At 45.9% G+C, this 13,581-nt stretch overlaps 1 protein-coding gene across 1 annotated transcript; it reads left to right on the top strand.

Moving 5' to 3' along the window:
* Positions 1–795: 795 nt before the first annotated feature.
* Positions 796–12,310, top strand: fam151a (family with sequence similarity 151 member A; the record flags this gene model as incomplete). Its single annotated transcript, XM_079379934.1, has 8 exons — positions 796–883; positions 1,111–1,266; positions 1,482–1,631; positions 1,716–1,875; positions 10,451–10,675; positions 10,761–10,897; positions 11,443–11,577; positions 11,652–12,310. Exons 1-8 carry the CDS (start codon positions 811–813, stop codon positions 12,308–12,310), a joined length of 1,695 nt encoding a protein of 564 aa, XP_079236060.1. The 5' UTR covers positions 796–810.
* Positions 12,311–13,581: the final 1,271 nt, after the last annotated feature.

The following is a 13,581-nucleotide window of genomic DNA, read 5'->3' as shown; positions in this document are numbered from 1 at the left end:
AAGCCCACCATTCGCGGTAGATCGCCGCTGCCGTCTGCGTCCGCATTCTTGCCTGTGGCAAGAAAGGTTCCAGCATGAAGACCACCTGCCATGGCCTTCTGAGCTCCCTGCACCGCCATGGCCTCCTGAGCTCCCAGCTCTGCCATGGCCTCCGTTCTGTCTGTTCTGCTCTGGAAGTCCCCGTCCTGTGATCCTGTCCATGTCTGTCTTGAGGGGCCTCCAGAGCACCCCCCCTCCCCGGTGGAACTGTTACGGCGCGGGACGGGCCTTCCGGGAGGGGGGAGTTATGTCCTCTTGTGTCCATATTTGGTTTGTTTCCTGTCCTTGTTTAGTGTGATTATTAGTTAATTCTGTTCCAACTGTGTTTGTGTAATTAGCCTGTGTAATTAAGTTCCTGCCTGTTCAGTTTCGTGTCGTCTGGTCTACTCGTTACTCCCCGGTGTTCCTGTCTGTGTCAGCCTTGCCTTGTCTTGCCCTGCCTTTTTTGGATTTATTAAAGACTGTTATTTGAGTTTACTCCTCATCTGCGTGTTCCTGTATCCTCCTCGTGTGTGTGCACTGTGACAAATACAAAGTGCAGCTTATCACACCATTTTATGGTCTGCTGATAAAAGGCAGTTTGGACCTCAGAGAAAAAAGAGTCATTGTCCAGCTGCACATTGATACAACAACTCGTGGAGTGAACATTTAGATATCTGATATTGCAAGACAATGGAACAAAAAGATGAAAAGAACTGCAACAGTGAGGAGGACGGAGAAACAAAAGAACCAAAAACATTTCTGGGGATCTTTACAGGAGAGAAGTTCATCATGTTATGTATTGTTATCGGACTGATTGCACTCATCATTACCTTAACTTCAGTATTTGTGATCACAAGATCAGGTATGGAGACTCTTCAGGGTTTTTGAATATGTTACAATAAACTGTATGCCATTAAATACTGATTGATATATAGAGTTCAGAATTTTCCATATGCAGCACCATTGACCAGGTACATAATTATGAAATTGTATGCAATATGAATGTCAGAGTAAATATTTTAAAAAATCAATACTGATTTGTCCCGTTAAATGTTGTTCAATTTGGATACTGCTTGTGCATAATCTCAGATGCTTCAGTCGACATGGAAATGGAGCCTTTCCCATCTGATGGAGACATGCTTGACTTTCTTCTCCAAATTGGAGAAATTCAGGAGAAAGATGGTCTTTATGCAACATGGTATCACGCAGCCAATAATAAATCTGAGATGAACAAGGCCTTGAACAGTAAGAGTGATCTTTTGTTTTATCTTAACACCTTTGTAAATGGTTGCGCTTCAATCAATTGAATTACCAGTTGCATAATAAACTAATTCCTGTGATATGCATTGTGTTAGATAAGAGATCACACAAATTATGTTAAGAGCTCTGATAACATTTGATATAATATTACATATGTAAGGAATTACCTTAAAAACCTAATTTAACTGAATACATTACAGGTGATGTCATGATCCTAGAGGCTGATATAAATGTGAAAGGTTATAACACAGCTAATGAAACCAATATTCCCATCATGGCCCATCCACCGGACATATACAGTGACAACACTCTGGAGGAGTGGCTGGATGCTGTACTCAAATCAAAGAAAGGTGAACAACCTGGAACTGTACCTGGAACATCTGCTTTTATATACAGAAGACATAATGAACATTGCTTTGTCTATTATTCTTTAGGGATAAAGCTGGATTTTAAAAGTATCAATGCTTTGGAACCCTCACTGGATCTGTTGAGAGTAAACAACCAAACGGGAATCAACCGCCCAGTGTGGATAAATGCAGATATTCTTCCTGGTCCTAATGTCCCTGTTTTCTGGCCAGTAATCAATGCTTCAGAGTAAGATCATAGTAAATATCTCATTTTTATAGTAAAACATGGATACTCTTCAATTTAGGCAAGTGGCTCTTAATACAATACAATACGATACAAGTTTATTTGTATAGCACATTTAAAAACAACTGGTGTTGGACAAAGTGCTTTACAAAAGCTAAAAGAAAACAGACAGTAAAAACACATAAAACTTGTAAACGATATAGGAGCAATAAAAGTATGATTAAAAATCTAAAGTCTATGAAATAAGGTAAAATAGAGGGAAAAGCTTGAATCAAAAGATGTTAAATGCTGATGAGAATCAAGGGATACTGAAGGCCATTGAGAAAATTAAGTCTTCAAGGTGGATTTAAAAATTGACAGGATTCGGGCGAATCTGATGTAAGCTGGAATTCCATAACTTGGGACGGATGACCACAAAAACGCAATCACCCCTGTTTTTAAGTCTAGTTCTAGGAACATCAGATCAGAATCTCCAGTTCCCTATCTGTCGGTCAATACGAGTTATGTCGTGACGACATTAGGGGATTTACTTGGAAGCCCCAATCATCTCTGACTTAAGAGAAAACGCCAATGAATATTGGCTAGTGGAATTTGCATACCTGAGCCACTCCCCGTGCATACGGGTATAAAAGGGCGACAGGTGCATCCACTCATCAGATTTTTGCTTCGGAGCCGAGTGGATGAACGTGCTGATCTCCACAAAGCCATTCATCATCTGTCTGGAAGCTGTTCTGGTAGGCGTCACGGTGCGAACAGCGGTGTCCTGTCTGCAGCGATTCCCCTGGGCACTTCAACTGAAAGAGCAAATTTCCTAAAAGAGCAAATCATGGTCGGTTCACGTCTTTTTAAAGACGCTGTTCCGGTCGTGTCCTCTTGGTTGCGATCGTTTCCTGTCCTCCGTCGACAGCCACGATCGTTGTCTTCAGTGTCTGGGGCTCCAGCACACTGAAGCTGTGTTCGTGGATGGTTTACGCGTTCATTGAGCGTGTAACCATAGCAGCGCTGCGATCGCGCCTCTCTCTCCTCATGGGGATGGGAGGGGCTCCCTCTGTCACTACCCGCGCTGGCTTCTCTACCGAGCAGAGAACCATCGGCTAGTGCTCTGGGCGATCTGAGGATTACAGTGAAAGCCTTCCGCCGGGCCAGTCCCCACGGACCTTTCACTCCTCCTGCAGCAGCTGTTCTGTGCGGCTCCCCGATGAATCTGCTGTGCCGTCTTACGGCGTGCCCAGCATTTTCGTTCGGCGCCGATAGAGGATTAGATGTCGATCACGGCATCGGGGGATGGGCAATCGTCCTCTGAGGATGAAGGTTCGGCTCAGCTGCCCCCTCGGGGTTCGCGGCCGCCGCCGAATCGGACCCAGACTTGACGGCCGTGCTTTCCCGGGCCGCCGCGAGATCGGGCTGGAGGCGTGCACACCTCCCAGTCCCGAGCCCTCGCGGTGAGGTGATTGGCTCCTCGGCATGGGCTGTGGCTCGCGACCACGCCCTGCCTTGGCTCCTTTCTTCCCGGAAGTGCACGAGGAGCTGATGGAGTCATGGATGGCCCTTTTTTCAGCCAGAAGCGGCGCGTCTGCCTCCTCCGTCCTCGCTACCCTCGATGGCGGGGCGGCTAAGGGTGACGCTGACATTCACCAGGTGGAGAGAGCGGTCGCAGTGCACTGGTGCCCGCGAAACGCCACCACTTGGAGGAATCGTCCGTGTCTCCCGGCCAAAGCCTGTAAGTTCACGGCCGCGCTTGCCGCCAAGGCTTACAGTGCTGCGGGCCAGCCTCTGCCCTGCATGCCACGGCTGTCCTGCGAGTACACAAGCCAAGGCATTAAATGCACGAGGGTAGTACCAACCCGAGGTTGACGCAGGAGCTGCGCTCAGCGACTGACCTTGCCCTATGGGCAACGGAAGTCACGGCGCAGTCCCTCGGGAAGGCGATGTCCACACTCTTGTGGTCCAAGAGTGCCGCAGGGTTCAGCCTGGTGAGAGGGACGAAATCGACAAAGTGCACTTTCTCGATGCTCTCGTCTCCCAGGCCGGACTGTTCGGCGACACTGTCGGGAGCTGTGCCAGCAGTTCTCGACAGTACTGCAGCAGAATGAGGCGTCCAGCACATCTTGCCCCGGCGTGATGCATCGCTCCGCCGCAGGGCAACCCCAGTCTGCTGGCCGCCGTGGGCGCCCTCCTGTGTTCCCCTGAGCTGCTCCGCCTTGTGCTGGTGCCACTTGTACGGTATCTGGGGGCGTGGCTTGCGCTTCCCAGCCCGTCTCGCTGGCTTATTCGCACAGTTCGACTCGGCTATGCGATTCAGTTCGTCAGGCGGCCTCCCAGGTTCAGTAGCATCTTCGAGACTTCGGTGGCAGTCCGAGATGCACCTGTCTTGCGCGAGGAGATTGCTGCCCTTCTGGCAAGGGGCGCAATCGAGCCGGTCCCTCCAGCCGAGATGAGGCAGAGAAAGAAAGGCGGTGGCCTTCGGCCAATCCTGGATCTGCGAGTCTTGAATCGGGCCCTACACAAGCTCCCGTTCAAGATGTTGACGCAGAAGCGCATCGTCAAAAGCGTGCAGTCCGCAGATTGGTTTGCAGCGATCGACCTGAAGGACGCTTACTTTCATGTCTCGATTCTCCCTCGACACAGGCCGTTCCTACGGTTCGCGTTCGAGGGGCAGGCATGGCAGTACAGGGTCCTCCCCTTCGGGCTCTCCCTGTCCCCACATGCCTTCACGAAGGTGGCGGAGGGCGCCCTTGCCCCGTTACGGGAAGTGGGCGTCAGGATCCTCAACTATCTCGAGGATTGGCTCATCCTGGCCCGGTCGCGAGAACAGTTGTGTGGTCACAGGGACCTGGTGCTCCGGCACCTCAGCCAGTTGGGGCTTCGGGTCAACTGGGAAAAGGGCAAGCTCTCCCCTGTGCAGAGAATCTCTTTTCTCGGTGTGGAGTTAGACTCCGTGAGTATGACGGCACGTCTCACGGATGAGCGCGCCCAATCAGTGCTGAACTGCCTGAGTTCCTTCAGAGGCAGGACAGTGGTTCCGCTGAAACAGTTTCAGCAGCTCCTGGGGCATATGGCATCCGTAGCCGCAGTCACGCCACTCGGGTTGCTTCATGTGAGACCACTTCAGCACTGGCTACACTCACGGGTCCCGAGATGGGCATAGCGCCGCGGGACACGTCGTGTGACCATCACGCAATCGTGTCGCCGCTCTTTCAGCCCCTGGTCGGACCTTGCGTTTCTACGGGCCGGGGTGCCCTTAGGACAAGTGTCCCGGCATGTTGTTGTCACAACAGATGCCTCCAGCACGGGCTGGGGTGCTACATGCAACGGGCAGGCAGCTTCGGGGCTCTGGACAGGGCCTCGACTGCTTTGGCACATCAACTGCCTAGAGCTGCTGGCAGTGCATCTGGCCCTAAAGCAGTTCCGGCCACTGCTGTTGGGCCAGCACGTGTTGGTCCGTACGGACAACACTGCGGCTGTTTCATACATCAACCGTCAGGGAGGTCTACGATCACGCCCCATGTCACAGCTCGCCCGCCGTCTCCTCCTCTGGAGTCAGTCACAGCTCAAATCGCTGCGTGCCGTTCACATCCCGGGGGAGCTCAATCGTTGTGTTCGGGCCGGCCTACTCTCACGTTGTCCTGAGACCCCGGCCTGGATACGTGCCTAAGGTTCCCACCACGCCCTTCCGCGATCAGGTGGTGAACCTGCAAGCACTGCCCTCGGAGGAGGCAGACCCAGCCTTGGCGTTGCTGTGTCCCGTAAGAGCGCTGCGCATATACGTGGATCGCACCCGGAGCTTCAGAAGCTCTGAGCAGCTCTTTGTCTGCCACGCAGGTCAGCAGAAAGGGAAGGCTGTCTCCAAGCAGAGGTTGGCCCACTGGATAGTGGATGCCATCGCCTTGGCGTACCAATCCCACGGCGAGCCGTGCCCCCTCGGGGTGAGGGCTCACTCCACACGGAGTGTTGCCTCCTCCTATGCGTTGGCGCTTCTTTGGCAGACATCTGTGGAGCTGCGGGCTGGGCGACACCGAACACCTTCGCGAGATTTTACAGCCTCCGCGTTGAGCCAGTCTCTTCCCGTGTGTTGGGTAACAGGTAAGTGGCGGGAAGAGTTTGCCGGTGAAACGCTTGCTGCGCCATTCCCCCTTACCCGGGGATATGAGCGCCTGTTTCGCTCCTCCAGTTAGTTCCCCAGACGGCGAATCCTGGGGGAGTCCTCCAGCATCCCCGGCAGTCAGACCGGGCGGAGCAGTCTGACGCCAGGCCCAGTACCGGTGTTAGCTTGCCCGGGTCTCTGGTCAGCCCCTGTACTCGGCTAGGTGCCCGTGTGGCCTGATTCCCTTCGGGTGATCCCACACGTGTATCCATCCACGGTACGGTTTCCCTCACGGTAAACCCGTGTCTTCCCTTTGACAGAGCTCTGTCAGACCCTGCTGGCAGCCCTCCTCCCTACTCCTAGGTAGGATCTGCCCCAGGGTCCAGGCGTATGTAGCACTGCCCCAGGCCTGGGCCAGTCCATACCAGCGTCTCCACATGTTACCTCCCTTCGGGCAGGATGTGGCCTCCGTAGAGCCCTTCTCTGGAAGGCTTGCTTCCCCATCGTTACTGCCAAGCTGTAACAACAAATAGGAAAGACTTGAAGCGGTCTTTCATAGAAGGTCGAAATCCCTTCCGACTTCTTGGGGAAAGGAACAGCGGCTTGGCTATCTACAGCAGCAATGTACTCAGTGGTCCCTGCGGGCGCCAAGGTTAGCGAATTTGCTCTGGGGCGGTGGGAAGGTTGCGACCTTCGCATGGCATTTGTCTGTCACGCGCAAGCTTGTCAACATCTGCATGCCACAAGGTCGTGACGGGGTTCAGGTTGTGGCGCTTTCCATAGACCCCTAATGTCGTCACGACATAACTCGTAGTGACCGACAGATAGGGTACGTACGGAGACGTTATGTCCCCATGCCACAATCTTGAACCATCGCTGGTTGCCAGGGACACGTTCTCGGCTCCTCAGCGGAAAACCTGATGAGTGGATGCACCTGTCGCCCTTTTATACCCGTATGCACGGGGAGTGGCTCAGGTATGCAAATTCCACTAGCCAATATTCATTGGCATTTTCTCTTAAGTCAGAGATGATTGGGGCTTCCAAGTAAATCCCCTAATGTCGTCACAACATAACGTCTCCGTTCCCTCCATCAGGGAACGATGGTTACGTACGTAACCGAGACGATCTGAGCCATCAGTAGTAGTTGGCGGCTGTAGTAGTTCGTATAGGTACTGTGGTGCCTGCTTCCGCAATGACTTAAAAACAAATAACAAAACTTTGTCAATTCTGTATTTGACCGGTAGCCAATGAAGTGAAATCAGAACCGGTGTGATGTGTTCACTTTTACACTTCCTTTTGAGGAGCTAAGCTGCGGTATTTTGAACTAACTGCAAGCATGACACATGTCTGAGGGGCACCAATATACAAAGAGTTACAATAGTCTAATCGGGATGGTACAAATGCATGCAGGACAGTTTCAAAGTTCTTAGCAGACAAAAAGGGCTTAATCTTAAAAGATGAAACTGATAGAAGACCTAACCACAGCATATATCTGCTTCTCAAATTTAAGACTGTTATCACAACCCCCAGATTCTGAACACAGGTGGTACTGTATAGTAACAGAGTATCAAGATCAAAGTCATGAATGCTGCGATCATTTGAACCAAACAAGATAATTTCAGTCTTACTCTCATTAAGACTTAAGAAATTACTAGTGAGCCAAAGTTTTAGTTTGTCCAAGCAGTCTAATATAGGCTTTAAGGCATGCTTCTAGACATGATAAGAGAATATTGTGATCGACCAAGTCAAATGCAGAGCATTTGAATTTTCTAAAATTACTCAAAAGTGTCCAAATTTGTTTTTTTAAGATGAGGCAAAACTGAGGCATTCCAGTTCCAGTATGAAGACATTTGTTGATGACAGACAACAAATCAGGGCATTGCTTAAGAAAATGTGTGGGAATCACATCCTGAGGGCAGTTAGTAGGTTTTAAACTTGCAACAATCTCATTAAGGGAGTCGAAGGTGATAGGCTCAAAGACAGACCATGTAGAGGAGCAGAAGGGGCATCAAGTGGCGTATAGGCTGACAAAGGCATTAGAGATTTAATCAGTGAGATCTTATCATTAAAATATCTCACAAAATCTTCACAGAGAGAGTCAGGCGTCTCTTGAAAATTATTAATAGTGGGACTGAGAACATAATCAACATTTAAAATATTAGAACAGTTGGAATTAAAAAAGTTTATATGTGCATCCAGATAGCTTAAAGATGAGTCCATGTCCTGACTGGCACGTAGTTCGAAATATAATGCAGTAAAATCCTCACTTGAGCAATTAGTAAAGTCAGCCGTGGATGGTGTAGCAAAATAGTTCAAAAGGGAAATGTATATAAATAATTACAATTAATTATGATTAATTATAATTATTTATATCAGCTGCCAGTAGTAACTGTAGCAGAATTAAATTGCATCAACTAATCTGTTTGTCCAGCGAACATTCAGTGTAAGTTCATATCAACTCTAAGAAAGGACATTTTCGTGGCCACAGAAAATATCTTTCCTACAATATTAATGCATTAGAGCATGTAACTAGATCAGAATCATAAAAGGGATATTATTCACAAGCAATGACAGAATCAGAAACTCATGTAATTTGTGCCCAAGGGTTTTATTGACTAAACGCTAACACATAACTAGTCTAGACAAACACATACACACACACAAATCATGCATAAAGGGTGAATGAGACTGGATGAATGAAACAGACAGGAGCATGGGGAATGAGGCCGAGTTGACCATCTGAAAGAACCATCAGTCTCTAATTCAAAGCACAGTATACGATAGCTTACATCAAACCTCTGTCTAGTGAAAGGAACAATACTTTCATTTGACTTGTCTGTGGAACGAGAGTCTCGTGAAGCCTCTGAAGAAGGTCTGTATGGTTCAGTTCGATGGCCGAAGTTGACGTTTCTTGAAACTCTGAGGTTGTTCTTGACTCTGTTGTGGTTGAGAGAGTCCTCTCACCTGAGTAAGCACATGGCTGAGTGTAAAATGAAGCCTGCTGGCCCTGGGGGCCACAGTGGAACTGCTGGCCACAATTCAGAGATGAAGACTGAGACTGCAGGGTGCGAAGAGAGAGAAATGTCTGATTGAGGGCATTTCCATGATGGTGAATTCCACAGTTGAGTGAAGACAAACTCCAGTGGTATTAGTCTGACTCTTTGTGGTCCAGAGCCATCTCCCCAGGCTGGGGAGACCGCACACGGCTCTATATGTTGGGGCCTGCCAGGCACGCCCATGCCGGCTCAGGTTCTCTGTGAGTCCCTCCACAGAGGCAGCAATCAGAAGATTTTGCAGAAGAGAGAGGCGGTAGGTACTGTGCGTGAGTCCTTTAAAGTTCTGTGGAAGTCACACCTCTCGGGGGTCAAAGACCCAATGGTGGCTTGCACTTTTGGAGGGAAAGTTTATGACTTTTTGTCTCAGAGCATGGTATTTTGCATATGTAATTCGATTGGGTGTTTGGATTGGGATGCAAAAACTACTAAAGATTCTTAGAACACTAATATGTTGCATAGGTATCAACATGTAATATGCACTCTCATTTAGATCATTAGAAGAGAAGGTCCATAGACCCTCATAGTTGGCTTTTTGGTTGGATGAGGAGGTGTTAGGGATTATTTGTTAAATATAACAAATAATTGGGTGTCTGATTGGTCCAAATGCTACAACGGGGTTGATGCATGTAGTTACAGTAAAAGGTAAAGAGAACAGACTGCCATGGTATTTAGACCAAGCAGCACTGCGAGTATGATATTGTGCATTGCTTTTGTACAATAGTTATTCAAACTAGAAGTTGAGTAACTTACATTATAGACCAAATATTTCCAGTTATGTATACAGTATATATTTTTTTGCTCCAACCAAGGTCATTTTACATAAAACAATGCACTCAATATCTCAGCAAACTCAGAACGCTCCCCAAATGTTCTCATATGGTTCACATTTGGTTATTTTTGGGAAACAATAACGTTCTAGGAATGTTGTCTATAGGTTCTTTTCAGAATGTTGTGGGGTTTTGTTGTTGTTGTGGTGGTGGTAGTGTTTTTTTTTTTTGTAAAGATCGAACCTACAGTGCACATAACATTCATGAACAAGGTATTTTTTAGCTTTTATTCAAAAATTATTATTCCCAAAACATTTTGGGAACCAAAAATTGTTAGCTGGGGTAGTTGTGATTCGTTCCCAAATAAAACAGTGACTCTCTCATTAAAACAGGCAGTTGTTTCTTTCCTGAATGAATTACTGTGATTAAATCAATTGAGGGAATGAATGGTTTAATAAATGGTTTAACTTACTCATGTGGACAATTACTTATCTCCACCTACTGGCCTGTGTGACGTAAAGAAAGAGGCCCTGAAAAATCTTGTCAAAACACGGTCTGGAATGTTAATTAATATGTAATGCATTGTAATGATATTCTGAACACTATAACTAATTTTGTGATCTGTTGATTGCTTAATGTTGTTTTTCAGTTGCTGACTTTTTTATTGTAAGGTTTTTTGAGCTCATTCAGCTGAAATTTCCTGACGTCACCATCTCTCCAGGATGGAAGGTTCTTTATCTTTCCATCTTCCCTAATGTGACATACACACGCAGTATGGTGGAAGAGATGTACTCTATTGTAAGACACCTCCCTCAGAAAATCACCTTTCCTGTCCATGCTTTGATGGCCAAGAATGGGTGGCCACACCTGAGCTGGCTGCTCAGCCAGTCTTCAAGGTAACTCAGTTATTTCAATAAAACAAATTTTTTTTAAGAAAAACTGGTTATGTTTATACTATGTTCTGGACTGGTTATGATACAGGTTCAGTTTAACCCTGTGGCAAGGAAAGGAGAACCCCACCGTGAATGACCTTCTCTTCATCAGAGACAACAGCAACCCTCTGCGCATCTATTATGACATCTATGAGCCTGTGCTCTCACAGTTCAAAGAAGCTGCAAGTAAGTGACATCATGGTCTTGCATATAAAACCTCACATAGTGTATAGGGATGTACAATATATTGATACAATATTGGTTATCTGCCTTATTAAAGGTTTTTTTTTTATTTAGTGGTTTTGTTTGACATTGGACATGTAATTGTACAACTGATGCATAAAGGAAGACCAATTCCCATGTAGATTTCACATTGCCTTTTTCATGCATTGTTTTTCATGCAAACTCACCATACTGATCAACAGAAAGCTACTTGGTTTTTGAGTGAATTCTGTAATTTTTAAAACGTATATCAATTTTTAACACTGTACATTGTAATGTTGTTATGCCTAAATTAACTTGAAACATTTCAAATGATTGACTTTATTTTTTATTTTTTTATTTGAACAGAATAGTATAGGTTTATATTTATCGGTTATAGCTCATAACATGAAAATAATTGTCAGAATTTCTTATTTTGCTCCTTTTATTTATAGTTTTTCAGTTTCGGTCATAATTTTAAATGATCCTTAATTGTTTATACCAGTAACGCATGCATCTTCTTTTCTCAGAGCTTAGAAACAGACCCAGAAGATTCTATCCAGGTGGGGACATAATTGACTATTTCAGGCCGGTGAACAGTGATGGACTCAACATCCAGTGGGACACAGTGACCGATAAAGATTATTTGCTATATCTGCTCGAAGGTGGGATTTTAACAACTGTGATAATGTGAAAATGTATAGATCTTGATAAACAGTAATGCAAGTATTTTTTGCAGACAGCCAAGGGGGAATGCTGGTGATCCCAGTAATATCTAGTGTAGGTCAACCAAACATTCCCATCATTCAGGGATCCCAGCCTGAGCTGCCTCTACAGGACTGCCTGGAGCTGATTCTTGCCTCCAAGAAGTCGTGGGGAATCTACTTAAGGATAAAGTCCCAGAGTCAGCTGAGCCTCACACTGGAGCTCCTCCGTCAGGCATATGACAGAGACCTGCTGCACCACCCCACCTGGGTCAACATGGACATAGCACACGGGGCTTTCTATATCCAAGACTACATGACAGGAGAGGAATTCTTGAGAACCATTGATCAAATCTTTCCATACGTGACCTTGGCTCCAGGTTGGCCTAAGGAGGTTCTTGATGAAGGCTACAAACCAGAGTTGGTAGAGGACATGGTGCAGCTCTTCCAGGGGGCTTGGCAAGATGTTTCACTGCAGCTGCATGCTGAGATCCTGTACAGGACTGTGACTGGATGTAGAAGCCTTATCAATGCACAATCACGCTTCTCAATGACTCTGGAGCATCGGGCAGAGGACAGAGGCCTCAATACTTGGACTGCAAGCTTAATGGCTATCAGAGCACTGAACAGACAGCGGACCTTCTACAACATGCCTAATATGTACAGAGAACATATAGCAAATCTGTCAGCCTGAAAATCAAGATCATACAGCACTGACAAAGATATTGCAAAATGACAGTTAAACTGTGGTTTCAGTAGTTCACAGACAAGATATTTATGTAAAATGTACATTGTAAACTTGAAAATGTACATTAAAAGATTGATTTTTGATAATTGAATTATTTCAAAGATGTAATAATTTTGATTATTAACTAATTCGGGGGGGGGGGGGGGGGGGGTTCATACATACATTAGAAGTAGGCCATTTAACCCTTTTAACAATAACTTTTTTAAAATTCAGTTGCAATTTTACAATTTTTTTATATTGAATCATTATATGTTTAATCATAATGACAAAGAATTAGTAAGCACAATAAAACTGTCATTTTATATACATCCCTGGGCCAAAAATAATACTGCTATAAGACAGGACAAAGATAGACATGTTAGTATTCTAATTATTATTTTATTTTTTTTATTTATTTTATTTTTATTAAGTGACAAATATTGTTTTGGTGTAATATGTAAATATTCTGATGGATCCCAGTGTTAGAAATTTGGTTTATTTTTAAAGATATTTCAGCATGTTATGTGAACCTGTTGCACTGTAACAGTGGCTTTGCAAAATGGCTGTCGGAGCACAAGGGGTGCCCTATAGTGGATTCCAAAACAAAACAAAAAAAACATTCACATGAAGAGACAGAATTTACTTACTCAACAAAAATTACTCTGTTTCTGCACTGCACATTTTATTTTATCTTCTAAATTTTATTTAATCTTCTTAAGTTATTTATTAATTTATCAATTTTTCAGATTTTTACTATTTTTATTTATGTACTTTTAATGAACGCTGTTTTTTTTTTTTTTCTATGGAAAGCACTTTGAATTACCATTGTTTATGTGAAGTGAAGTGACATTCAGCCAAGTATGGTGACCCATACTCGGAATTCGTGCTCTGCATTTAACTCATCCAACGTGCACACACACAGCAGTGAACACACACACACCGTGAACACACACCCGGAGCAGTGGGCAGCCATTTTATGCTGCAGCGCCCGGGGAGCAGTTGGGGGTTCGGTGCCTTGCTCAAGGGCACCTCAGTCGTGGTATCGAGGGTGGAGAGAGCGCTGGACATTCACTCCCCCCACCTACAATCCCTGCCGGCCCGAGACTCGAACCCGCAACCTTTGGATCACGAGTCCGACTCTCTAACCATTAGGCCACGACTTCCCCTACATTATGAAATGTACTATATAAATAAACTTGCCTTGCTTAAAAAGAGGTCTCATAAAAAGAGGTCATTTA

The sequence above is a fragment of the Barbus barbus genome (genome assembly GCF_936440315.1).
Source record: "Barbus barbus genome assembly, chromosome: 26".
In the NCBI taxonomy this organism is placed as follows: Eukaryota; Metazoa; Chordata; class Actinopteri; order Cypriniformes; family Cyprinidae; genus Barbus; species Barbus barbus.
This window is presented reverse-complemented; position numbering and strand designations above follow the sequence as displayed.